The sequence below is a fragment of the Bombina bombina genome, chromosome 7, assembly GCF_027579735.1.
Source record: "Bombina bombina isolate aBomBom1 chromosome 7, aBomBom1.pri, whole genome shotgun sequence".
Classification (NCBI taxonomy): domain Eukaryota; kingdom Metazoa; phylum Chordata; class Amphibia; order Anura; family Bombinatoridae; genus Bombina; species Bombina bombina.
Window position 1 is genome coordinate 352980745 of NC_069505.1, and position 27502 is coordinate 353008246.

A 27502-nucleotide genomic window follows, 5' to 3' on the forward strand; every position below is an offset into this window, starting at 1 on the left:
GGTATTTGCCCAGCTGATTCAACTATGGGGCAAGCCAGAACTGGATCTGATGGCGTCTCGTCAGAACACCAAGCTTCCTTGTTACGGGTCCAGGTCAAGGGATCCCCAGGCAGCACTGATAGATGCTCTAGCAGCGCCCTGGTCCTTCAGCCTGGCTTATGTGTTTCCACCATTTCCTCTCCTCCCTCGTCTGATTGCCAAGATCAAGCAGGAGAGAGCTTCGGTGATTTTCATAGCACCTGTGTGGCCACGCAGGACTTGGTATGCGGATCTGGTGGACATGTCATCCTTTCCACCATGGACTCTGCCGCTGAGGCAGGACCTTCTACTCCAAGGTCCATTCAAACATCCAAATCTAATTTCTCTGCGTCTGACGGCTTGGAGATTGAACGCTAGATTTTATCAAAACGTGGTTTCTCCGAGTCGGTCATTGATACCTTGATTCAGGCTCGAAAGCCAGGAAAATTTATCATAAGATATGGTGTAAATATCTTCATTGGTGTGAATCCAAGGGTTACTCATGGAGTAAGGTCAGGATTCCTAGGATTTTATCTTTTCTCCAAGATAGATTGGAAAAGGGATTATCAGCTAGTTCCTTAAAGGGACAGATCTCTGCTCTGTCTATTCTTTTACACAAGCGTCTGGCTGATGTTCCAGACGTTCAGGCGTTTTGTCAGGCTTTAGTTAGAATCAAGCCTGTGTTTAAACCTGTTGCTCCGCCATGGAGTTTAAATTTAGTTCTTAAAGTTCTTCAAGGGGTTCCGTTTGAACCTTTGCATTCCATAGATATCAAGCTTTTATCTTGGAAAGTTCTGTTCTTAGTAGCTATCTGCTTTAAAGTTTTATTTACAAGCTACTAAGGATTTTCGTCAAACATCTGCATTGTTTGTTGTCTACTCTGGGAAGAGGAGAGGCCAAAAGGCTTCGGCAACTTCTCTTTCCTTTTGGCTGAGAAGCATAATCCGGTTAGCTTATGAGACTGCTGGCCAGCAGCCTCCTGAAAGAATTACAGCTCATTCTACTAGAGCGGTGGCTTCCACTTGGGCTTTTAAACATGAGGCCTCTGTTGAACAGATTTGTAAGGCGGCGACTTGGTCTTCGCTTCATACTTTTTCTAAATTCTACAAATTTGATACTTTTGCTTCCTCGGAGGCTATTTTTGGGAGAAAGGTCTTGCAGGCAGTGGTGCCTTCCGTTTAAGTTCCTGCCTTGTCCCTCCCTTCATCCGTGTCCTAAAGCTTTGGTATTGGTATCCCACAAGTAATGGATGAACCCGTGGACTGGATACACCTTACAAGAGAAAACAAAATTTATGCTTACCTGATAAATTTCTTTCTCTTGTGGTGTATCCAGTCCACGGCCCGCCCTGTCACTTTAAGGCAGGTGTTTTTATTTTTAAAACTACAGTCACCACTGCACCCTATAGTTTCTCCTTTTTCTTACTTGTCTTCGGTCGAATGACTGGAGGTGGGGGTTAGGGGAGGAGCTATATAGACAGCTCTGCTGTGGGTGTCCTCTTGCAACTTCCTGTTGGGAAGGAGAATATCCCCACAAGTAATGGATGAACCCGTGGACTGGATACACCACAAGAGAAAGAAATTTATCAGGTAAGCATAAATTTTGTTTTTTTAAGCTCCCACTTGTTTTTTCATTCCCTTAAGGCCTCTGGCTTTGACATAAAAAAATTTTTTTCTGAATTTGAATAATTCCAAGCCTTATAAATAAACTAATTTCAGCTCCTAAAACTGCATGAAGGTGCAGCCTTTTAACCAGTTCTACTGGTGGGGGGCAGATTGAATTTATTTAAACACATTTGGACAGTTTCTGTTCAAATCAGTGGATTCAGAATATTGTTTTCTCAGGGGTATCGAATAGGTTTCAAAATAAAACCTCCCATGGGAAGATTCTTTTCCATTTTATAACAAACCCTGTGAAAGCTGAGGTTTTTCTGAATTGTGTTTCAGATTTAGAATTTTCAGGGGTGATGGTTCCAGTTCCTCTGCAGGAATGGAGTTTGGGTTTCTATTCAAATCTATTCATTGTCCCAAAGAGAGAATTCGTTCAGACCAATTCTGGATCTGAAATTTTTATATCGTTTTGAAAGAGTCCCAACTTTTAAGATGGTGACTATAGGGACTATTCTGCCTTTATGTTTAGCAAGGTTACTTCATGTCCACATTAGACTTACAGGACACTTATTTTCAATTCATTCAGACCACTTTTGTTTTCTGAGATTCTCTTTTCTAGATAAGCATTACCAATTTGTCGTCCTTTTGGGGTAGCGGCAGCTCAGAGATTCTTTTCAAAGATTATTGGTGCCCTTCTATATGTATTCAGAGAGCAGGGTATTGCGGTGTTTCCTTATTTGGATGATGTTTGATACTAGCTTTAAATTCAGCAGAATCTAACTTGAAACAATTAGTGTGGTTTCCTTAGACAAGGGTCACCTTTTTAGGTTTACAGATAAGATTTAGTGTCTATGATTCTTTCTCTGATAGGCTAGAGACGAATGAAGTTAATTTTAGTTTGTCTAAATCCTCAGTCTCTATTTTTTCCTTCAGTGGTTATGTGCATGGAAGTTTTTGGTCTCATGACTGCAACATCAGGTGCGATCCGCTTTGCATGTTGCACCATAGGTGCAGGGATTATTTTCAGTTTTTACAACTGATATACTTAAATCCCAACACTTTTTTCTCTCTGATTTGGTGGTTGGACTATCACCTTATTGTTCAGGGGGCCTCATTTGTTCGTCCTACCTGGACTGTATTCTCAACAGATGCAAGTTTCTTTCATGTAATTGGCAAGAGTCCATGAGCTAGTGACATATGGGATATACAATCCTACCAGGAGGGGCAAAGTTTCCCAAACCTCAAAATGCCTATAAATACACCCCTCACCATACCCACAATTCAGTTTTACAAACTTTGCCTCCTATGGAGGTGGTGAAGTAAGTTTGTGCTAAGATTTCTACGTTGATATGCGCTTCTCAGCATTGTTGAAGCCCGATTCCTCTCAGAGTACAGCGAATGTCAGAGGGACGTGAAGGGAGTATCACTTATTGAATACGATGATTTCCCTAACTGGGGTCTATTTCATGGGTTCTCTGTTATCGGTCGTAGAGATTCATCTCCTACCTCCCTTTTCAGATCGACGATATACTCTCAATTTACCATTACCTCTACTGATAACTGTTTCTGTACTGGTTTGGCTATCTGCTATATGTGGATGGGTGTCTTTTGGTTAGTATGTTTTTTATTACTTAATACACCTCGGCTATGGTTTGGCACTTTATGCATTTATATAAAGTTCTAAATATATGTATTGTACTTATATTTGCCATGAGTCAGGTTCATGTATTTCCTTCTGCAGACTGTCAGTTTCATATTTGGGTAATATAAACATCTTTTATAGAAATTCTTTTCTTACCTGGGGTTTAGTCTTTTTTCAATTGACTATTTCTTCAAATTGCGGGTGGCATTAGGCCTGCGGGTGCGTCAAATGCTAAACTTTATTGCGTCATTCTTCGCACAAAAAATATTTTTGGCGCGGAAAAATACGTCTATGACGCAACTTTGTCATTTCCGGCGTCATACTTGACGCCGAGACCTTTCACACGGTTGCGTCATTAGTGATGCGAGTGTGTAATTTCCGGTTATTTTTGGCGCCAAAAAGTTTACGTTACGTTGTGCATCATACTTGGCGCCAAACTTTTTCATTATTTCAATACCCCATTGATGTTTTGCCTCTTGATTTTTTTTCTCTATCAGAGGCCTATGCTATTTGCTTTTTTCGCCGAATGTCATTTGTAATAGTTGTCATGATAAACTTTTACATGCAGTTAGTGTATCCATCAGTAATAGCACATTGCCAGTTGTAGTTCCTTCAACTTCTAATGTGCATGATATACCTGTAAATTTTAAAGAATTTGTTTCTGATTCTATTTTGAAGGTTTTGTCTGCATTTCGACCTTCTAATAAATGTAAAGGTCTTTTAAAACTTCTCATTTATTTGATGAAATTTCAAATTACCAACAACATAATTTATCCTCTTCTGATAAGGATCTATCTGATACAGAAGATCCTTCCTCAGACACTGACAAATCTACTTATTTATTTAAAATAGAGTATATGCGTTCTTTATTAAAAGAAGTGTTAATTATTTTGGATATTGAGGTAACCAGTCCTATTGACGTTCAGTCTAATAAACGTTTAAATGCTGTTTTTAAAACTCCTGTGGTTTCTCCAGGGGTTTTTCCTATTCCTGAGGCTATTTCTGATATGCTTTCTAGGGAATGGAATAAGCCAGGTACTTCTTTTATTCCTTCTTCAAGGTTTAAAAAATTGTATCCTTTACCAGCAAAATCTATAGAGTTTTGGGGAAAAAATCCCCAAAGTTGATGGGGCTATTTCTACTCTTGCTAAACATACCACTATTCCTATGGAAGATAGCACTTCCTTTAAGGATCCTTTAGATAGGAAGCTTGAATCTTATCTAAGGAAGGCCTATTTATATTCAGGTCATCTTCTCAGACCTGCAATTTCTTTGGCTGATGTTGCGGCTGCATCAACCTTCTGGTTGGAGAATTTAGCGCAACAGGAATTGGATTCTGACTTATCTAGCATTATTCACCTATTGCAATATGCTAATCATTGATATTTAGCTAGAAGAGCTTTGTGGCTTAAATCTTGGAAGCTGATATGACATCTAAATCTAGATTACTATCTCTTTCCAAGGTAATAATTTATTTGGTTCTCAGTTGGATTCTATTATTTCAACTGTCACTGGGGGAAGGGAGTTTTTCTGCCTCAGGATTAAAAACCTAAGGGTAAATCTAAGGCTTCTAACCATTTTCGTTCCTTTCAGAATAAGGAACAAAACTCAATCTTCCCCCCCATGGAGTCTGCCTCCAATTGGAAGCCTTCCTCAAGTTGGATTAAATCCAAGCCATTTAGGAAACCAAAGTCAGCCCCTAAGTCTGCATGAAGGTGCGGCCCTAATTCCAGCTCAGCTGGTAGGGGGCAGATTAAGGTTTTTCAAGATATTTGGATACAATCTGTCCAAAATCAATGGATTCAGAGCATTGTCTCTCAAGGGTATCGAATAGGATTCAGAGTAAGACCTCCTGTGAGAAGATTTTTTCTCTCACGTATCCCAGTAAATCCAGTAAAAGCTCAGGCTTTCCTGAAGTGTGTTTCAGACCTGGAGTCTTCAGGGGTAATCATGCCAGTTCCTCCTCAGGAACAAGGTTTGGGGTTTTATTCAAATCTATTCATTGTACCAAAGAAGGAAAATTTATTCAGACCAGTTCTAGATCTGAAAAATTTTGAATCGTTATGTAAGAGTACCAACTTTCAAGATGGTGACTATAAGGACTATTCTGCCTTTTGTTCACCAAGGACATTATATGTCCACAATAGACTTGCAGGATGCATACCTTCATATTCCGATTCACCCAGAACATTATCAGTTTCTGAGATTCTCTTTTCTAAACAAGCAGTACCAATTTGTTGCTCTTCCATTTGGCCTAGCAACAGCTCCAAGAATCTTTTCAAAGGTTCTGGGTGCCCTACTCTCTGTAATCAGAGAACAGGGTATTGCAGTGTTTCCTTATTTGAATGATATCTTGGTACTAGCTCAGTCTTTGCGTACTGCAGAATCTCACACGAATCTACTAGTGTTGTTTCTTTGGAAACATGGTTGGAGGATCAATTTACCAAAAGTTTCTTGATTCCTCAGACAAGGGTCACCTTTTTAGGCTTCCAGATAGATTCAGTGTCCATGACTCCGTCTCTAACAGACAAGAGACGTTTAAAATTGGTTGCAGCATGCCGGCACCTTCAGTCTCAGTAATTCCATTCAGTGGCTATGTGCATGGAAGTTTTAGGTCTCATGACTGCAGCATCGGACGCGATCCCCTTTGCTCGTTTTCACGAGACCTCTACAGCTTTGTATGCTGAATCAATGTACAACACTCTCTGACATGGTGGATAGATCACCATCGTTTAGTTCAAGGGGCTTCTTTTGTTCGGCCAACCTGGACTGTGATCACAACAGATGCGAGTCAGGTTGGGGAGCTGTTTGGGGATCTCTGACAGCACAAGGGGTTTGGAAATCTCAAGAGGCGAGATTACCAATAAATATTTTAGAACTCCTTGCAATTCTCAGAGCTCTTCAGTTTTGGCCTCTGCTAAAGAGAGAACCGTTCATTTGTTTTCAGACAGACAATATCACAACAGTGGCATATGTCAATCATCAGGGTGGGACTCACAGTCCCCAAGCTATAAAAAAAGTATCTCGGATACTTGTTTGGGCGGAATCCAGCTCTTGCCTAATCTCTGCGGTGCTTATCCCAGGTGTAGACAATTGGGAGGTGGATTATCTCAGCTGCCAGACTTTACATCCAGAGGAGTGGTCTCTCCATCCAGATGTGTTTTCTTAGATTGTTCAGTTGTGGGGTCTTCCAGAGATAGACCTCATGGCCTCTCATCTAAACAAGAAACTTCCCAGATACCTGTCCAAGGATGTTCAGGCGGAAGCAGGGGATGCGCTGACACTTCCTTGGTGTTATCATCCTGCTTACATTTTCCCGCCTCTAGTTCTCCTTCCAAGAGTGATTTCCAAAATCATCATGGAACAATCATTTGTGTTGCTGGTGGCTCCAGCATGGCCACACAGGTTTTGGTATGCGGATCTGGTTTGGATGTCCAGTTGCCCGCTTTGGCCACTTCCGTTCTGCCAGACCTACTATCTCAAGGTCCGTTTTTCCATCAGGATCTCAAATCATTACATTTGAAGGTATGGAAATTGAACGCTTAGTACTAAGTCATAGAGGTTTCTCTGACTCAGTGATTAATACTATGTTACAAGCTCGTAAATCTGTTTCTAGAGAGATTTATTATAGATTTTGGAAGACTTACATTTCATGGTGTTCTTCTCATAAATTCTCCTGGCATTCTTTTAGAATTCCTAGAATTTTACAGTTTCTTCAGGACGGTTTGGATAAGGGTGTGTCTGCAAGTTCCTTGAAAGGACAAATCTCCGCTCTTTCTGTTTTATTTCACAGAAAGATTGCTATACTTCCTGATATTCACTGTTTTGTACAGGCTTTAGTTCTTATTAAGCCTGTTATTTAATCAATTTCTCCTCCTTGGAGTCTTAATTTGGTTCTGACGGCTTTACAGGTTCTTCCTTTTGAACCTATGCATTTTTTGGACATTAAACTACTTTCTTGGAAAGTGTTGTTCCTTTTGGCCATCTCTTCTGCTAGAAGAGTTTCTGAGTTATCTGCTCTTTCTTGTTAGTCTCCTTTTCTGATTTTTTTCATCAGGATAAGGCAGTTTTGCGGTCTTCTTTTTAATTTTTACCTAAGGTTGTGAATTCTAACAACATTAGTAGAGAAATTGTGGTCCCTTCCTTGTGTCCTAATCCTAAGAATTCTTTGGAAAGTTCCTTTCATTCTTTGGATGTGGTAAGAGCTTTGAAATATTATGTGGAAGCTACTAAAGATTTCAGGAAGACTTCCAGTCTATTTGTTTTATTTTCTGGTCCTAGGAAAGGTCAGAAGGCTTCTGCTATTTCCTTGGCTTCTTGGTTGAAACTTTTGATTCATCAAGTTTATTTTGTGTCGGGTCAGGCCCCGCCTCAGAGAATTACAGCTCATTTTATTAGATCAGTCTCCACTTTGTGGGCTTTTAAGAATGAAGCTTCAGTTGATCAGATTTGCAAAGCGGCAACTTGGTCCTCTTTGCATTCATTTACTAAATTCTACCGTTTTGATGTATTTGCTTCTTCGGAAGCAGTTTTTGGTAGAAAAGTTCTTCAGGCAGCTGTTTCAGTTTGATTCTTCTGCTTTTGATAAACTTATATTTTTGGGTTGTGGATTAATTTTTTTCAGCAGATTATGGCTGTTTTTATTTTATTCCCTCCCTTTCTAGTGACTCTTGAGTGGAGATCCACATCTTGGGTATTGATATCCCATATTTCACTATCTCATGGACTGATGTTGGAGTAACATTTTGTCTGCAAATACTTTTAAAGGAAAAATTTCTGCTCTTGCTGTCTTATTTCATAGAAAGATTGCTTAATTACCTGATATTCACTGTTTTGTTCAGGCTTTGATTCATATTAAACCTGTTTTTAATTTGTTTTTAAATTTCTCCTCCTTGGAGTCTCAATTAAGATTTTTTCAGTCTTCTCCTTTTGAGTCTATGTATTCTCTGGACATTAAATTACTTTCTTGGAAAGTGTTATTTCTTGTGGCTGTCTCTTCTGCTTGACGAATTTCTGTATTGTCTGCTCTCTTTTGTGAGTCTCTTTATCTGATTTTCCATCAAGATAAAGCTGTTTTGCGGACTTCATTTAAAAAAAAAATTGAAATATTTGTGAATTCTAACAACATCAATAAGGAAATTGTTGTTTCTTGTTTGTATCCTAATTTTAAGAATACTTTTGAAGGATCTTTTCATTCTTTGGATGTGGTAAGAGCTTTGAAATATTATGTTGAGGCTACTTAAGATTTCAGAAAGACTTCTAGTCTTTTTTTTTGTTATTTTTTCTGTCTCCAGAAAAGGTCAGAAAGCCTCTGTTATTTCTCTGTTTTTTTGGTTCAGACTTTTGATTCGCAAAATGCTTAGATAATTGCAGCTCATTCTACTAGATCAGTTGCCACTTCTTGGGCTCTCAAGAATGAAGCTTCAGTTGATCAAATTTGCAAAGAAGCAACTTGGTCTACTTTGCATACTTTTTCTAATTTTATCTTTTTTATGTGTTTGCTTCTTCGGAAGCAGCTTTTGGTAGAAAGGTTTTTTAGGCAGTTGTCTCAGCTTGATTCTAATGCCTTTGTTTTGAGGTTTTTTTAAAAAATATTTAAGAAAACTTAATTATTGTTTGGGATTTCATTTCTCAGCAGAAATAGCTGTTTTTATTTTATCCCTCCCTCTCTAGTGACTCGTGGACTTCCACATCTTGGGTATTTTATCCCATATGTCACTAGCTCATGGACTATTGCCACTTACATGAAAAAAAACATAATTTATGTAAGAACTTTCCTGATAAATTAATTTCTTTCAAAGTGGCAAGAGTCCTTGAGACCCACCCTATTTTTTGTGGTTATGATTTTGTTGTATAAAGCACATTATTTTTTCCAGTTCCTCTTTTTGTATGCGTTTTTACTCCTTTTTATACACCTCACTTCTAGGCTATTTGTTAAACTAAGGTATGAGTGAGGTGGGAGTTGTATTTATAGGCATTTTGAGGTTTGGGAAACTTTGCCCCCTTCTGGTAGGAATGTATATCCCATACATCACTAGCTCATGGACTCTTGCCACTATGAAAGAAATGAATTTATCGGGTAAGGTCTTGCATAAATTATGTTATTTCCTATATCTTATTTACAACCCTTCTGTTTTTCTTTCTCCCTTGAAATTGTACTGTGTCAACATTAATGATTCTTTTGACTATGATGAACGGTACCCTGCAACATCTGATAACCAGTAGGGTATCCCAATGGTAGAATAATTCAGAAACCATTGATCCATGAATAGTGCAAAATAAATGTATACATTTTTTGACACAATTTTTTTCAGACCTGGTATAAAATAAAAATTATGACAATTTTAAATGTATCCTATAAATCAGGATGCTATGATAGCATTCTGTGTATAGGTGGGTACAGTGAAATACCAAACTAATTATTTATCTCTTTTTTTAACTGAAGAAAAAGGATTCCAAAGCTCGTCATCTGTCAGAGAATGAACTAAACTCTTCAAACAGCTCTACAGACAAGTCAGAAGGAGATGTCAAAGAAGGGTGAGTTATTAACAAACCAACAAAGAATTGTTACCCTATATGGTCAAAACACGAATATTGCTAAACCCAAATAACAGCAATTCATAATCTAGGCCGATATATAATGTGAGATATCCTATATAAATGAATGTCAAATATAAAATTCCTTTCTTTAAAGGGACAGTATACACCAATTTTCATATAACTGCATGTAATAGACACTACTATAAAGAATTATATGCACAGATGCTGATCTAAAAATCCAGTATAAAACCTTTTAAAAACTTACTTAGAAGCTCCCAGTTTAGCCCTTTTGATTAGGTTTACTGGATGTCCCAGTGAAAGCAGACACTCCCCCCTCCCCCCTTCCTCTGCATATGAAAAGACTCTTTACACAAACAGGAGCAAGCTGGAGTAGGTATACATCGGTATACTCCTAAAACTTTGGGGCTTGGTTAGGAGACTGAAAATCAGAACAATGTTATTTAAAAATAAGCAAAAACATAAATTATGCTTACCAAATAATTTCATTTCCTTCTGTAACTCCACAGCTTAATTCCTTACTGTTGGAAAATACTTAACCTGGCCACCAGGAGGAGGCAAAGACACCCTAGCCATAGACGCCCATTTATCAAGCTCCGTATGGAGCTTGTGGGTCCGTGTTTCTGGCGAGTCTCTGATGAGGCGAACAGAAATCGCCACAATACAACCCGATCGAGTACGATCGAGTTGATTGAGACCTCCCTGCTGGCGGCCCATTCGCTGCGAGTCTGCAGGGGGCGGCGTCCAACAGACATCGCTGAATGCGGAGAGCGTATTGCTCTCCGTATTTAGCTATGTCTGTCGGACCTGATCCGCACTGCCGGATCAGGTCCGACAGACATATGATAATTCGGCCTCAAAGGCTTAAATACCTCTCCCACTTCCCCCATCCCCCAGTCAATTTGCCAAGAGAACAAGGAACAGTAGGAGAAATATCAGGGTATAAAAGGTGCCAGAAGAGAAATATAAATGTACGGGGCCGCCCATCGGAGAAACACGGGTGGGGGCCGTGGACTCTGCTTATATTATACAGAAGGAAATTAAATTGTCTGGTAAGCGTAATTTATGTTTCCTTCTTAATATGGGAAGAGTCCACAGCTGCATTCCTTACTTGTGGGTGGTACCTTATCCTTCCCTGCTCCTGTTAGATGGCGAACATTATTAAGAATGAATGGGACAGGATTGGATTCTTTTTTCCCCCTCTTCTACCTTTAACAAATAGTTCCCGATCCTGGACTCTCAATGGAATTGTGAGGTTCCGTCCCTAAAAGGGATGGCGCTATCTTCACCCTTACTAAACATACTACTATCCCGCTTGAGGATAGCTCTGCGTTTAAAGAGCCCATGGATAAAAGATAGAAACTGTTAAGAAAGATGTTTCAGCATACGGGATATTTGTTTCAGGCGGTGGCTGTGTCCGCGGTTGCTGGAGCAGCTACCTACTGGTGCAGCTCCTTATGGGATTTGATCAAGGGGGAGGTCCCCTCAACGTCATTCAGGAAAGAATTAAGGCCTTGAGGGTTGCTAATTCTTTTATCTGTGATGCTAATAAGCAGATTATTCGCCTGAATGCTACGGCTTCAGCTTTTTCTGTTCAGGCCCATCGGGCCAGATTACAAATCTGCTCCACAGAAGCCTAATTTCTTAATGCCCAAGAAGTGGAAACTAATTTAGTGGAATGAGCTAAAATACTTTAAAGCAAGGCTTACCCGCCTCTAAGTAAGTTTTATGAAACTTCTTTAACAAAAAAGCCAAAGTAAACGCTGTTGACTTTTAACTTTTACTTAACCCAAAGAAATGCACAACTGTTTAGTAGCTTGTAAATACATCTTTAAAGCTCTGACCACATCTAAATTATGGAACAGGCTTTCTTTAGAATTCCTAGGATTTGGACACAAAGACATAACTATATAAAATGAAAGATGCATTCCATAAACTCCTATATGGTACATAAAAAAAATATATTAACCATATGTTAAACCATATAAAAATAACTAAAATAATCTCCATAACAAAATAAAAATATTCAGATTAGGGGACAAGCCCGGGCAGCTGTGTTGGCCGGCAACAATATTAAAGGGACCCAATTTTTTTCTTTTGTGATTCAGATGAAATTTTAAGCAACTTTCTAATTTACTCCTATTATCAATTTTTATTCATTCTCTTGCTTTCTTTATTTGAAAAAGAAGACATCTAAGCTTTTTTTGATTCAGCACTCTGGACAGCACTTTTTTATTGGTGGATAAATGTATCCACCAATCAGCAAGGACAACTCAGGTTGTTCACCAAAAATGAGCCGGCATCTAAACTTACATTCTTGCATTTCAAATAAAGATACCAAGAGAATTAAGAAAATTTGATAATAGGAGTAAATTAGAAAGTTGCTTAAAATGTCATGCTCTATCTGAATTATGAAAGAAAAAATTTGGGTTCATTGTCCCTTTAACAGCAGAAAAGTTGAATGCTGATAACCACTGAATATCGGTTATATACTTGGTCATCCTACAGTATTAGTTTCTGGGCATCCAGCTGCATTGACTGATATAATTTTGAAATATCTTCACTCAAATCCTATATAATAACGTACCAGAAACCGTATAGTCCTATCTTATGTTAAATGGGTCCCATTTTCTGAAGCTCCTATCTTTGCAACTGTAGCCTTTTTTTTTATCAAGGATGAAATTTTTTTGATTTTGAGTAACAGTATATGTTTGGAGTAAACACCCATTCCCTTAACTGTTCCTTGTTTTCTTAAATAAACCCAACCTCTTTAAACCACTTGTACACCAACTGTAAGGATGCTTATATTTGCAGCATGGCCACTTGCATCAAATTGTTACATCATAGGTAATTTTGTTTGCATTATTCATTTCTTTCTTCCACACTATTTGAAGTTTTAATTTTTTTGTACTATTCATTCATTTTTTTCCACATTATTTGAAGTTTGTCATTTATTTATTTTTTGTACTATGTAATTGTATCTTTTAGCAAATGTGACACAGCTGATATGCATGATTTGGTTCAACTGATGACACAAACGTTACACATGGAAAAGGACAGGAGTGAAATGCCATTAGCACCTAGTTGTGGTTCAGAATTCAAGCTTCATCGAAAATATAGAGATACATTAATCTTACATGGAAAAGCAGAAGAGGAACCACAAGAGTTTTGCTTTGGCGATTTACCTTCAGGTCTGAATATTTATTTGCTTGGTTCACACAGCAGCTCATTTTACAGCACACTTTCACATCGCTCTACAGAAAACCTCATCAGTGTTTCCACTAGAAAAGGGAATTCTCAGTAATATGCAAATTAGCTTCACAATGCCACATGTATTTGTTTATTTTTCCTTCTCATATATCTACTATGCAGTAAAGCTAGTGTAGCACTGCATTGGCTTGACATTTATGCTTACCTGATAAATTAATTTCTGTCATGATGAGAGTCCACTAGGAGGAGGAAAAACACCCAACATAACAGAGCTTTTAATCCCTTTCTCTGTCCCATAATTCGTCAGTCATTAACATGGCCACTGGTACTGCTGCCTGAAATTTTTTTTATCAAGGTCCAGTCTCATGGACTCTCACCATCATGACAAAATTTGTGATTACCTGATAAATTATTTTCTGTTTCTCCAACATTGGTGTGTCCGGTCCACGGCGTCATCCTTACTTGTGGGAAATATCTCTTCCCCAACAGGAAATGGCAAAGAGTCCCAGCAAAAGCTGGCCATATAGTCCCTCCTAGGCTCCGCCCACCCCAGTCATTCTCTTTGCCGTTGCACAGGCAACATCTCCACGGAGATGGTTAAGAGTATGTGGTGTTTTAGTTGTAGTTTTTTATTCTACTATCAAGAGTTTGTTATTTTAAAATAGTGCTGGTATGTACTATTTACTCTGAAACAGAAAAAGATGAAGAATCTGTTTGTGAGAGGAAGATGATTTTAGCAGATAGTAACTAAAATCGGGTGCTGTTTCCACATAGGACTGTTGAGATGAAGTAACTTCAGTTGGGGGAAACAGTTAGCAGACTTTTTCTGCTTAAGGTATGACTAGCCATATTTCTAACAAGACTGTGTAATGCTGGAAGGCTGTCATTTCCCCTCATGGGGACCGGTAAGCCATTTTCTTAGTCTCAAACAGAATAAAGGGCTTAATATGGGCAATAAAACTGGTAGACACTTTTATGGGCAAAATCGATTGCTTTATTTGGGCATTTTATACATGTTTATGCTTGTAATTCACACTTATAAGCTTGGGGAACGTTTTTTAACGTCAGGCACTGTGTTAGACACCTTTCCAGTCAGGAAGGGCCTTCCCAGTTGTAGGCTGAGCCTCATTTTCGCGCCATTACTGCGCAGTTACTTTTTGAGAGCAGACATGCAGATGCATGTGTGAGGATCCCAAAGTAGTTGGAAAACTTCCTAAAAGGCTTCATTTGGTATCGTATTCCCCTCTGGGTTTGGTAAAGTCGCAGCAAAGGCTGTAGCTGGGACTGTAGAGGGGTTAAAACTGTAACCGACTCCGGTTTCTTTAATTTAAGGGTTAAAGCTTTGAAAATTGACGTGCAATACCTTGAATGCTTTAAGACACTGTGGTGAAAATTTGGTAATTTTTTAACAATTCCTTCATACTTTTTCACATATTCAGTAATAAAGTGTGCACTGTTTAAAATTTAAAGTGACAGTAACGTTTTGTTTAAAACGTTTTTTTTGTACTTTATTGACAAGTTTAAGCCTGTTTAACATGTCTGCACCTTCAGATAAGCTATGTTCTATATGTATGAAAGCCAATGTGTCTCCCCCTTCAAAATTGTGTGATAATTGTGCCATAGCGTCCAAACAAAGTAAGGACAGTACTGCCACAGATAATGAAATTGCCCAAGATGATTCCTCAGATGAAGGGAGTAGACATGGTTCTACATCATCTCCTTCTGTGTCTACACCAGTTTTGCCCACGCAGGAGGCCCCTAGTACTTCTAGCTCGCCAATGCTTATTACCATGCAACAATTGACGGCTGTAATGGATAACTCCATAGCAAATATTTTATCCAAAATGCCTGCATATCAGAGAAAGCGCGATTGCTCTGTTTTAAACACGGAAGAGCAGGAGGGCGCTGATAATTGCTCTGTCATACCCTCACACCAATCTGAAGGGGCCATGAGGGAGGTTTTGTCAGATGGGGAAATTTCAGATTCAGGTAGAATTTCTCAACAGGCTGAACCTGATGTTGTGACATTTAAATTTAAATTAGAGCATCTCCGCGCACTGCTTAAGGAGGTGTTATCTACTCTGGATGATTGTGACAACTTGGTCATTCCAGAAAAATTATGCAAGATGGACAAGTTCCTAGAGGTTCCGGTGCACCCCGACGCTTTTCCTATACCCAAGCGGGTGGCGGACATAGTGAATAAGGAGTGGGAGAGGCCCGGCATACCTTTTGTCCCCCCTCCTATATTTAAAAAACTATTTCCTATGGTCGACCCCAGAAAGGACTTATGGCAGACGGTCCCTAAGGTCGAGGGGGCAGTTTCTACTCTAAACAAACGCACTACTATCCCTATCGAGGATAATTGTGCTTTCAAAGATCCTATGGATAAAAAATTGGAGGGTTTGCTTAAAAAGATTTTTGTACAGCAAGGTTACCTCCTGCAACCCATTTCGTGCATTGTTCCTGTCACTACAGCAGCGTGGTTCTGGTTCGAGGAACTGGAAAAGTCGCTCAGTAGAGAGACTCCGTATGAGGAGGTTATGGACAGAGTTCACGCACTCAAGTTGGCTAATTCTTTTATTTTAGATGCCGCTTTGCAATTAGCTAGATTAACGGCGAAAAATTCAGGGTTTGCAATTGTGGCGCGCAGAGCGCTTTGGCTAAAGTCTTGGTCAGCGGATGTATCTTCCAAGACAAAATTACTTACTATCCCCTTCAAGGGTAAAACTCTCTTTGGGCCAGAATTGAAAGAAATTATTTCTGACATCACTGGGGGAAAGGGCCACGCCCTTCCACAAGATAGACCTTTCAAAGCCAAGAATAAGTCTAATTTTCGTTCCTTTCGCAATTTCAGGAACGGACCGACCTCTAACTCTGCATCCTCTAAACAAGAGAGTAACGCTTCACAAACCAAACCAGCCTGGAAACGATGCAAGGCTGGAACAAGGGTAAGCAGGCCAAGAAGCCTGCTGCTGCTAACAAAACAGCATGAAGGAGTAGCCCCCGATCCGGGACCGGATCTAGTAGGGGGCAGACTCTCTCTCTTTGCTCAGGCTTGGGCAAGAGATGTTCAGGATCCCTGGACGCTAGAAATAGTTTCTCAGGGTTATCTCCTGGAATTCAAGGAACTACCCCCAAGGGGAAGGTTCCACATATCTCACTTATCCTCAAACCAAATAAAGAGACAGGCATTCTTACATTGTGTAGAAGACCTGTTAAAAATGGGAGTGATACACCCAGTTCCAATGGCGGAACAAGGAATGGGATTTTACTCAAATCTGTTCATAGTTCCCAAAAAAGAGGGAACCTTCAGACCAATTCTGGATTTAAAAATCCTAAACAAATTTCTCAGAGTACCATCGTTCAAAATGGAAACCATTCGAACGATTCTACCTACAATCCAGGAAGGTCAATTTATGACTACCGTGGATCTAAAGGATGCGTATCTACATATCCCTATCCACAAAGAACATCATCAGTTCCTAAGGTTCGCCTTTCTGGACAAACATTACCAGTTTGTGGCCCTCCCATTCGGGTTAGCCACTGCTCCAAGGATTTTCACAAAGGTACTCGGGTCCCTCCTAGCGGTTCTAAGACCGAGGGGCATTGCAGTAGTACCATACTTGGATGACATTCTAATACAAGCGTCGTCTCTTTCAAAGGCAAAGGCTCATACAGACATCGTTCTGGCCTTTCTCAGATCTCACGGATGGAAGGTGAACATAGAAAAAAGTTCCCTGTCTCCGTCGACAAGAGTTCCTTTCTTGGGAACAATAATAGATTCTTTAGAAATGAGGATTTTCCTGACAGAAGTCAGAAAGTCAAAACTTCTAAACACTTGTCAAGTTCTTCATTCTATTCCTCGTCCTTCCGTAGCTCAGTGCATGGAAGTAGTAGGGTTGATGGTTGCGGCAATGGACATAGTTCCTTTTGCGCGAATTCATCTAAGACCATTACAACTGTGCATGCTGAAACAGTGGAATGGGGACTATACAGACTTGTCTCCAGTGATTCAAGTAGATCAGAAGACCAGAGATTCACTCCGTTGGTGGCTAACCCTGGACCACCTATCCCAGGGAATGAGCTTCCGCAGACCAGAGTGGGTCATCGTCACGACCGACGCCAGTCTAGTGGGCTGGGGCGCGGTCTGGGAATCCCTGAAAGCTCAGGGACTATGGTCTCGGGAAGAGTCTCTTCTCCCGATAAATATTCTGGAACTGAGAGCGATATTCAATGCTCTCAGGGCTTGGCCTCAGCTAGCAAAGGCCAGATTCATAAGATTCCAATCAGACAACATGACGACTGTTGCTTATATCAATCATCTGGGGGGAACAAGGAGTTCCCTGGCGATGAAAGAAGTGACCAAAATAATACAATGGGCGGAGGATCACTCCTGCCACCTATCTGCGATCCACATCCCAGGTGTGGAAAACTGGGAAGCGGATTACCTGAGTCGTCAGACTTTCCATCCGGGGGAGTGGGAACTCCACCCGGAGATCTTTGCCCAGTTGACTCAATTATGGGGCATTCCAGACATGGATCTGATGGCGTCTCGTCAGAACTTCAAGGTTCCTTGCTACGGGTCCAGATCCAGGGATCCCAAGGCGACTCTAGTGGATGCATTAGTAGCGCCTTGGACCTTCAACTTAGCCTATGTGTTTCCACTGTTTCCTCTCATTCCCAGGCTGGTAGCCAGGATCAAGCAGGAGAGGGCTCCGGTGATTTTGATAGCCCCTGCGTGGCCACGCAGGACTTGGTATGCAGACCTGGTGAATATGTCATCGGTTCCACCATGGAAGCTACCTCTGAGACAGGATCTTCTTGTACAGGGTCCATTCAAACATCCAAATCTGGTCTCCCTCCAGCTGACGGCTTGGAAATTGAACGCTTGATTCTATCAGAGCGTGGGTTTTCAGATTCTGTGATAGATACTCTAGTTCAAGCCAGAAAACCGGTAACTAGAAAAATGTACCATAAAATATGGAAAATATATATCTGCTGGTGTGAATCCAAGGGATTCTTATGGAATAAGGTCAAAATTCCTAAGATCCTTTCCTTTCTACAAGAAGGTTTGGATAAAGGATTATCAGCGAGTTCTCTAAAGGGACAGATTTCTGCTTTATCTGTCTTATTACACAAACGACTGGCAGCTGTGCCAGATGTTCAAGCATTTGTTCAGGCTCTGGTTAGGATCAAGCCTGTTTACAGACCTTTGACTCCTCCCTGGAGTTTAAATCTAGTTCTTTCAGTTCTTCAAGGGGTTCCGTTTAAACCTCTACATTCCATAGATATTAAGTTGTTATCTTGGAAAGTTTTGTTTTTGGTTGCTATTTCTTCTGCTAGAAGAGTTTCTGAGTTATCTGCTCTGCAGTGTTCTCCTCCTTATCTGGTGTTCCATGCAGATAAGGTGGTTTTGCGTACTAAGCCTGGTTTTCTTCCAAAGGTTGTTTCTAACAAAAATATTAACCAGGAGATAGTTGTACCTTCTTTGTGTCCGAATCCAGTTTCAAAGAAGGAACGTTTGTTGCACAATTTGGACGTAGTCCGTGCTCTAAAATTCTATTTAGAAGCTACAAAGGATTTCAGACAAACATCTTCTCTGTTTGTCGTCTATTCTGGTAAGAGGAGAGGTCAAAAAGCGACTTCTACCTCTCTTTCCTTTTGGCTTAAAAGCATCATACGATTGGCTTACGAGACTGCCGGACGGCAGCCCCCTGAAAGAATCACAGCTCACTCTACTAGGGCTGTGGCTTCCACATGGGCCTTCAAGAACGAGGCTTCTGTTGATCAGATATGTAAGGCAGCGACTTGGTCTTCACTGCACACTTTTGCCAAATTTTACAAATTTGATACTTTTGCTTCTTCGAAGGCTATTTTTGGGAGAAAGGTTTTGCAAGCCGTGGTGCCTTCCGTTTAGGTAACCTGATTTGCTCCCTCCCTTCATCCGTGTCCTAAAGCTTTGGTATTGGTTCCCACAAGTAAGGATGACGCCGTGGACCGTAACACACCAATGTTGGAGAAAACAGAATTTATGCTTACCTGATAAATTACTTTCTCCAACGGTGTGTCCGGTCCACGGCCCGCCCTGGTTTTTTAATCAGGTTTGATGAATTATTTTCTCTAACTACACCCTATAGTTTCTCCTGTTTTTTCCTCCTGTCCGTCGGTCGAATGACTGGGGTGGGCGGAGCCTAGGAGGGACTATATGGCCAGCTTTTGCTGGGACTCTTTGCCATTTCCTGTTGGGGAAGAGATATTTCCCACAAGTAAGGATGACGCCGTGGACCGGACACACCGTTGGAGAAAGTAATTTATCAGGTAAGCATAAATTCTGTTTTTTTTTTCATAAGATGGTGAGAGTCCACGAGCCATAATATGTGGGATCCTATATCCAAGCTGTGAAGTCCACAAGACCACTTTGAAATAGGGCAGAATAAACGTTTACGCATGAAGAGACACTAAACAGGCACGGTAGACTGCAGAACTTTCCTGTCAAAAGCAGCCTCAGAAGAGGCAAAAGTGTTAAAATGGTAAAATTTGGTAAATGTATGCAAAGAAGAACAGGTAGCTGCCTTACTAATTTGTTTAATGGAAGCTTCATTCCTGAAAGCATGATGTAGCAACTGCTCTAGTAGATAGAGGAGTAGTTCGCTCTGGGGGAGCTACTCAGTATGCTTTGTGAATCAAGTGTCACGCTCGGATGAGCACGTTCTGAGGTATGGAGCTTATGCAAGGTGGTGGCAGGCTTAGGACTGTCTTGAATACTGAAAAACAACCAGCGGTATGTGCTTCTTTCTGGAATTACCCCTATGTAACAGGTGTGTGAAAGTTCATTAGTAACACTGCTTTCAACAAGTCTATTGTGAGCATAAGTCATGAATAGATTTTCCAATATATTAAAAGTATGGTTACCAAATAAAAACTTGAGTGAGTGTTTCATTTTTAAATATATGTAATAACTCATGGCTTAGGGTTTTACATATATTTTATTATGATTTTAATATACTAGTCAGTTGTCATGAAAATATGTAGAACTATTTACCCCTGGCAAAATATGGTAGTTCAAATTTAGTCAGACATGACTTTAAAAATAACAAATACCTTCATTGCAATGAATAAACAAAATAAGCAGCTAAAGCTTAGAAAATATGAACTGGAAAAAATAAATACTCAGCTTACCGAGATTTAAGTAACAAGCAGAGGAATATTGAAGAAAAAGCTCACAGTCAGAGAGGCACAATCCTTTGCTTGGGAGAGAGAGCACTAAGCAGAGACGCTGCAGCAGCTGCTGGAAGCAGGGTGTGTGAGACACAGCTGATGAGGCTTGTGGGAGAGAGAGCACAAGGCAGAGACGCTGCAGCAGAGGTTGAGAGCAGCGTGTGAGAGACACAGTGGATGTGGCTCGTGGGAGTGACGTCACCCGGTAGTCAGCTGGAACTGAAAGTCCACTACAGAGCAGGAGAGAGTAGCAGGCTCCGGATCCAGGAAGAGAGAGAGAAGCAGGCAAATTTCCCCAGAATCCACAGGAGAGAAACTAGCTTCACAGGTGCAAAAGGGATTAGCTCACAGGAAGTTAATCCAGGCTGGATACATCAATACCAAGCATTGGTGTGATGTATCCAGTGTGATTTATATGCACCTGAGGAAACCGCCCCTTAAAGGGGTATAATGTTACACCCTATTAGGCATGTTTAAGAAACAGACAAGCAAGTAAGTTTATTGCACAGGAAACGGAGACTTGGAGACTGGAAGCAGGGTAAGTGAGCAGGCGTGCCCACACCAGAACAGAAGTCTGAGGTAATGCCCACGATAGGGCCAGGAACAGGAATGCAAACTTAGGCTTAACACAGGAGGTGCCCAATGGAGGCTGAGACTGGAGGTGCCTAATGGAGGCCGAGACTAGATAAACATGTACCTCTGTGACAGGCTGGAGACACAGGATACACAGGTTATTCTGTGACAGGCAGGAGACACAAATACTGCTGTGACAGGCTGGAGACAAAGGTACTGCTGTGACAGGGTGGAGACACAAGATACACAGATGTTTGGCAGGGCCCACTGCGGATACTTGAATATTTAGCAAATTTGCTTAGTAGCGCTTGGGTACATGCGCTGGATAAAGGAACTCGGTAAGTGTCCTCTGTAGGGCTAGGCACTGAAACAGGATCCTAGGGAAACAGGATGATGCCACAGCAAGCAGAGACAGGCTGGTACAGAGAGGACAGTCAAGAGACAAGCCAAGGGTCAGATACCTGAGAGCAGTCAGAACAGTCACCAAATCCAGGGAGAATCCATTAGAATAGACAGGGTATAAGGCCAGGTTCAGTAAACCGAAAAGCAGTCCAATCGTTCATCAAAACCAAGGGAGATCCAAAAGGGTAGTCAGAGAACAAGCCAGGTTCAGGAACCAAACGGGAAATACATGCAACACAGGCAAGGTCAGAGGCACTAGCTCTGGGACAGGACGCATCCTTATGTCAGAGCAGGATGTGGATTCTAAAGCAGCCTTTTATAGGGGAGCTGATTGCAAAACTACCTGCAGCTGACAAGCAGGTGGAGCCAGAGAGCAATCCTCTGCAGGTAACAGGTCATCAAAAACTTCAGACAAATACAAAGCCCTCTGGTGCCGCAGGAATAGAGAAACAGGCTGGGAACCAGGAGACCCAGGTTCAAATCTTGGCACGACTCTGTCTGTACCCCCTCCCCAAGGACGCCCTCTGGGCCTTAGTTTCTTTATACAATTGAAGGTCTTCTTTCCTGACCAGAGTCCCATCAGAAGAATACAGTCAGGGTATTATTTTGGCTGAAATGCCCTTCTGAAGAAGATCCTGGCAGAGAGCTGCAATAGCGGTGCCTTGAGATTTAGATTTTATTCTGGGTCTGGAGAGTTTACGCATATTACTTGGATTCCATCTCCAGGCTGCAGTTTGTGACTCTGACTCTTCCGATAAATAATAAAAGTATATTGCAAAGTTGTTTTACTTTGCATAACTAAACTTTTTATATTAAAATATCATGATATTTATTGTCCATTTTAATATCCATTTAATAGTTAGTTTTAAATGATTACATTAGTAAAAGGCTTTGAATAAGGAAGAAAACACTAAGAAATATTAAGAAAAATGTTTTTTCACCAATTTATACATTTAATTTTTTACACTATTGTTTAACTAATCTTTACTGTTAAAATGTCTCTTTTGTCCAACAAAGGGTATTTTAGAGCAAAGTATGTTTTCTTCAGTTATAAATATAGGACCAAATCATTCTGTTATAATGCTCTGTATTGTGCCATGCTAAATCATTCTTAAACAATGCCCTAATGCTGTAGCATAGAAACGGTTTCAGAATCATATTTGACAACTAAATAATTTTGTATTTGTTTGTTTGTTTTTTTAAGCTAATGCGACAGCCCCTGAAAATTTCAAACGTATGATCGAAGCCTTGAGGGCTGATGTCGTGCAAGGACTTGGAGTTAAACTTCTTGAGAAAGTGTATGATCTCATGGAAGAGGACAATGAGACAGAAAGAGAGGTGAATACAGTAACTGATACTAAAAAAAATGTAATCACAAGAAATGATCTAATGCAATCAGGAAATGAGAGCATGATACTGTAGTACATACATCCCAATAGCCCCTTAAAGGGATATGAAACCCATTTTTTTTCTTTCATGAGTCAGATAAAGCATGCAATTTTAAACAACTTTCTAATTTACTCCTATTATCAAATTTTCGTCATTCTCTTGGTATCTTTATTTGAAAAGGCAGCCGGCCCATTTTTTGTTCTGTACCTGGGTAGCACTTGCTGATTGGTGGCTACATTTAGCTACCAATTAGCAAGCGTTACCACGGCGCAGACCCAAAAATAGGCCGGCTCCTAAGCTTACATTCCTACTTTTCAAATAAAGACACCAAGAGAAAATTGATAATAGGAGTAAATTAGAAAGTTGCTTAAAAGGTTTTATATCCCTTTTAATTTACAAAATAATTCTGAATTCTGAGCTGTGTCCCACTGTTCCCCATATTTATCTCCTAGATTATCTATCTTTAATCTTTTGAATGGTCCCAGGTTTATTATGAAAACCCTTTCCACACAGTCTATATTCTGTCCTGACCTGTCCAAGGACCGCCTTAGAAAATGGTCATATACTATATATTAAAATAAACACCTATAATCATTTTAAAGCTCCAATTATCCTTATATAATGTGATATTTTTTTTCCCCCTTACAAAGCTGTTTAACATATTTTAGAAACTCTTAAATAATAAAAATAAATTTAATAATTTGAACAATATTGCAAATGCCATGTTATGGGGCCTAATTATCATAAACCCGGTGGCATTGAGAGAGATTTTTGGGGTTTTATTTATATTAAATATTATTGTATAATTTATGCATTTATCTTACTATGTAGGGTTCTGCACATGAATGAGAAACGGGTCTCAAGCTAAAATTTGTGTTTCTAAAATTCTTTGAGGGACCTCTTGCAGACTGACAAGACTTTGTAGATAATCTTGCCAGACCAATGAGCTTTAGAAAATAGGGCCCATGATGAAAATACAAAGTTTATCTCACCAATTAAGGGAAAAAAAGAACACATATTATATTCTTTCTAACATATTTTCACCAACAACCCATTCAACCTTTAAAGTACTTTTGGTCACCATATTAAACATAGAAACATACTGTAGATATTGATGGCAGATAAGAGCCATAGGCCCAGCAAGTCTGCCCGATATTGCCTAACAGTATAAACTTATCTAGTTTGTAGGATAGCCTTATGCTTGTCCCATGCATTTTTTAAAGTCCCCCACAGTGTTTGTCGCTACTACCTCTTGAGGAAGTTTATTCCATAAATCAATCACTCTTTCTGTAAAAAAGTGCTTCCTCAAATTACTCCTGAATCTACTACTCTTCAGCTTGAGATCATGACCCTTGTTCTTGAATTTTCCATTTCTCCAACATTGGTGTGTCCGGTCCACGGCGTCATCCTTACTTGTGGGAATATCTCTTCCCCAACAGGAAATGGCAAAGAGTCCCAGCAAAGCTGGCCATATAGTCCCTCCTAGGCTCCGCCCACCCCAGTCATTCTCTTTGCCGTTGCACAGGCAACATCTCCACGGAGATGGTTAAGAGGATTTTTCTGACAGAGGTCAGAAAGTCAAAACTTCTAAGCGCTTGTCAAGTTCTTCATTCTGTTCCACATCCTTCCATAGCGCAGTGCATGGAAGTAGTAGGGTTGATGGTTGCAGCAATGGACATAGTTCCTTTTGCACAAATTCATCTAAGACCATTACAACTGTGCATGCTCAAACAGTGGAATGGGGACTATACAGACTTGTCTCCAATGATTCAAGTAGATCAGAAGACCAGAGATTCACTCCGTTGGTGGCTGACCCTGGACCATCTATCCCAGGGAATGAGCTTCCGCAGACCAGAATGGGTCATTGTCACGACCGACGCCAGTCTAGTGGGCTGGGGTGCGGTCTGGGAATCCCTGAAAGCTCAGGGACTATGGTCTCGGGAAGAGTCTCTTCTCCCGATAAACATTCTGGAACTAAGAGCGATCTTAAATGCTCTCAGGGCTTGGCCTCAGCTAGCAAAGGCCAGATTCATAAGATTCCAATCAGACAACATGACGACTGTTGCGTATATCAATCATCAGGGGGGAACTAGGAGTTCCCTGGTGATGAAAGAAGTGACCAAAATAATTCAATGGTCGGAGGATCACTCCTGCCACCTATCTGCGATCCACATCCCAGGTGTGGAAAACTGGGAAGCGGATTATCTGAGTCGTCAGACATTCCATCCGGGGGAGTGGGAACTCCACCCGGAGATCTTTGCCCAACTAACTCAATTATGGGGCATTCCAGACATGGATCTGATGGCGTCTCGTCAGAACTTCAAGGTTCCTTGCTACGGGTCCAGATCCAGGGATCCCAAGGCGACTCTAGTAGATGCACTAGTAGCACCTTGGACCTTCAACCTAGCTTATGTATTTCCACTGTTTCCTCTCATTCCCAGGCTGGTAGCCAGGATCAAACAGGAGAGGGCCTCGTGATCTTGATAGCTCCTGCGTGGCCACGCAGGACTTGGTATGCAGACCTGGTGAATATGTCATCGGTTCCACCATGGAAGCTACCTTTGAGACAGGACCTTCTTGTTCAGGGTCCATTCGAACATCCAAATCTGGTCTCCCTCCAGCTGACGGCTTGGAGATTGAACGCTTGATTCTATCAAAGCGTGGGTTTTCAGATTCTGTGATAGATACTCTGGTTCAGGCCAGAAAACCGGTAACTAGAAAGATTTACCATAAAATATGGAAAAGATATATCTGTTGGTGTGAATCCAAAGGATTCCCATGGCATAAGATAAAAATTCCTAAGATTCTCTCCTTTCTACAGGAAGGTTTGAAGAAAGGATTATCTGCAAGTTCTCTAAAGGGACAGATCTCAATTTATCTGTCTTACTACACAAAAGACTGGCAGCTGTGCCAGATGTTCAAGCATTTGTTCAGGCTCTGGTTAGGATCAAGCCTGTTTACAGACCTTTGACTCCTCCCTGGAGTCTAAATCTAGTTCTTTCAGTTCTTCAAGGGGTTCCGTTTGAACCTTTACATTCCATAGATATTAAGTTACTATCTTGGAAAGTTTTGTTTTTGGTTGCTATTTCTTCTGCTAGAAGAGTTTCAGAGTTATCTGCTCTGCAGTGTTCTCCACCCTATCTGGTGTTCCATGCAGATAAGGTGGTTTTGCGTACTAAGCCTGGTTTTCTTCCAAAGGTTGTTTCTAACAAGAATATTAACCAGGAGATAGTTGTACCTTCTTTATGTCCGAATCCAGTTTCAAAGAAGGAACGTTTGTTACACAATTTGGACGTAGTCCGTGCTCTAAAATTCTATTTAGAGGCTACAAAAGATTTCAGACAAACATCTTCTTTGTTTGTTGTCTATTTTGGTAAAAGGAGAGGTCAAAAAGCGACTTCTACCTCTCTCTCCTTTTGGCTTAAAAGCATCATCCGATTGGCTTATGAGACTGCCGGACGGCAGCCTCCTGAAAGAATCACAGCTCACTCCACTAGGGCTGTGGCTTCCACATGGGCCTTCAAGAACGAGACTTCTGTTGACCAGATATGTAAGGCAGCGACTTGGTCTTCACTGCACACTTTTGCCAAATTTTACAAATTTGATACTTTTGCTTCTTCGGAGGCTATTTTTGGGAGAAAGGTTTTGCAAGCCGTGGTGCCTTCCGTTTAGGTAACCTGATTTGCTCCCTCCCTTCATCCGTGTCCTAAAGCTTTGGTATTGGTTCCCACAAGTAAGGATGACGCCGTGGACCGGACACACCAATGTTGGAGAAAACAGAATTTATGCTTACCTGATAAATTACTTTCTCCAACGGTGTGTCCGGTCCACGGCCCGCCCTGGTTTTTTAATCAGGTCTGATGAATTATTTTCTCTAACTACAGTCACCACGGTACCATTTGGTTTCTCCTATATATTTCCTCCTGTCCGTCGGTCGAATGACTGGGGTGGGCGGAGCCTAGGAGGGACTATATGGCCAGCTTTGCTGGGACTCTTTGCCATTTCCTGTTGGGGAAGAGATATTCCCACAAGTAAGGATGACGCCGTGGACCGGACACACCGTTGGAGAAAGTAATTTATCAGGTAAGCATAAATTCTGTTTATATGTAAAATACCCACAACCTCAGTTTTACTAAGCCCTTTAACGTACTTGAAAGTTGCTATCATATCACCTCTTTCCCTTCTCTCCTCTAAGCTATATATTATCTGCTAATCTGCTAAACCTTCAAGGGAGATCAGACCCAAACCAATGTTTATGTTTTTGTTCACTATAATTGTCTAAAATTGCCTTTTTTTCATCTTTTTTTTATCAGCTGCAGTTGAGAAAGCACCTTGGAGAGAAATATGCAAATTATAGTCCGAAAGTTCGATATCTCAAGTTAATTGAAGAAAATTCAAAGTTCTAAATGGGTTGTTAATTTTGTCAGTTAAACAACTGTTGTAATTTTGTAGAGTACAAGTCAATAATATTGAGTATATTTTTTATACTGTTCCTTCAATATCTGTAGCAATTTATCTAAAAATGCATTTTCATCTATTCAGTGTAAGTAGCATATTTAATGCTGTGTGTTCATGTTTGAATTTGATTTTATTATTATTTTTTAAGAGATATTTCCATACTATTTGTATTTGTCTTTTTGCTCACAACAATGTTGGTTGGTGATTTAATTAATTCCATTTAATATGTAATTTGCAGGACAAAGACAAACAATTACATTTTAAATTTGTATTTACATTTTCTATTGCAATCAGTGTATTTAACTTCTTAAAAACAATGCTAACTGCCAACATATAAAATGTGTCTTTTCTAATACTTAGATGAATGCAGCCCTTTAAATAAAACCCTTTTTTTCTACAAAATTTTATTTTAAAATATCATAAA

The 27502-nt window shown here is 40.4% G+C and overlaps 1 protein-coding gene across 2 annotated transcripts in view; it reads left to right on the forward strand.

Annotated features, from left to right (window-relative positions):
- NEK4 (NIMA related kinase 4) overlaps positions 1-27480 on the forward strand; it is a 189299-nt gene extending 161819 nt beyond the window's left edge. For both annotated transcript variants that reach the window (XM_053721029.1, XM_053721030.1), the window contains exons 13-16: positions 9716-9807; positions 12817-13019; positions 22436-22569; positions 26934-27480. In XM_053721029.1, the coding sequence (XP_053577004.1) occupies positions 9716-9807; positions 12817-13019; positions 22436-22569; positions 26934-27026 (522 nt within the window). In that variant the 3' untranslated portion in view covers positions 27027-27480. The remainder of the gene's footprint in view (positions 1-9715; positions 9808-12816; positions 13020-22435; positions 22570-26933) is intronic.
- The last annotated feature ends 22 nt before the right edge of the window (positions 27481-27502 follow it).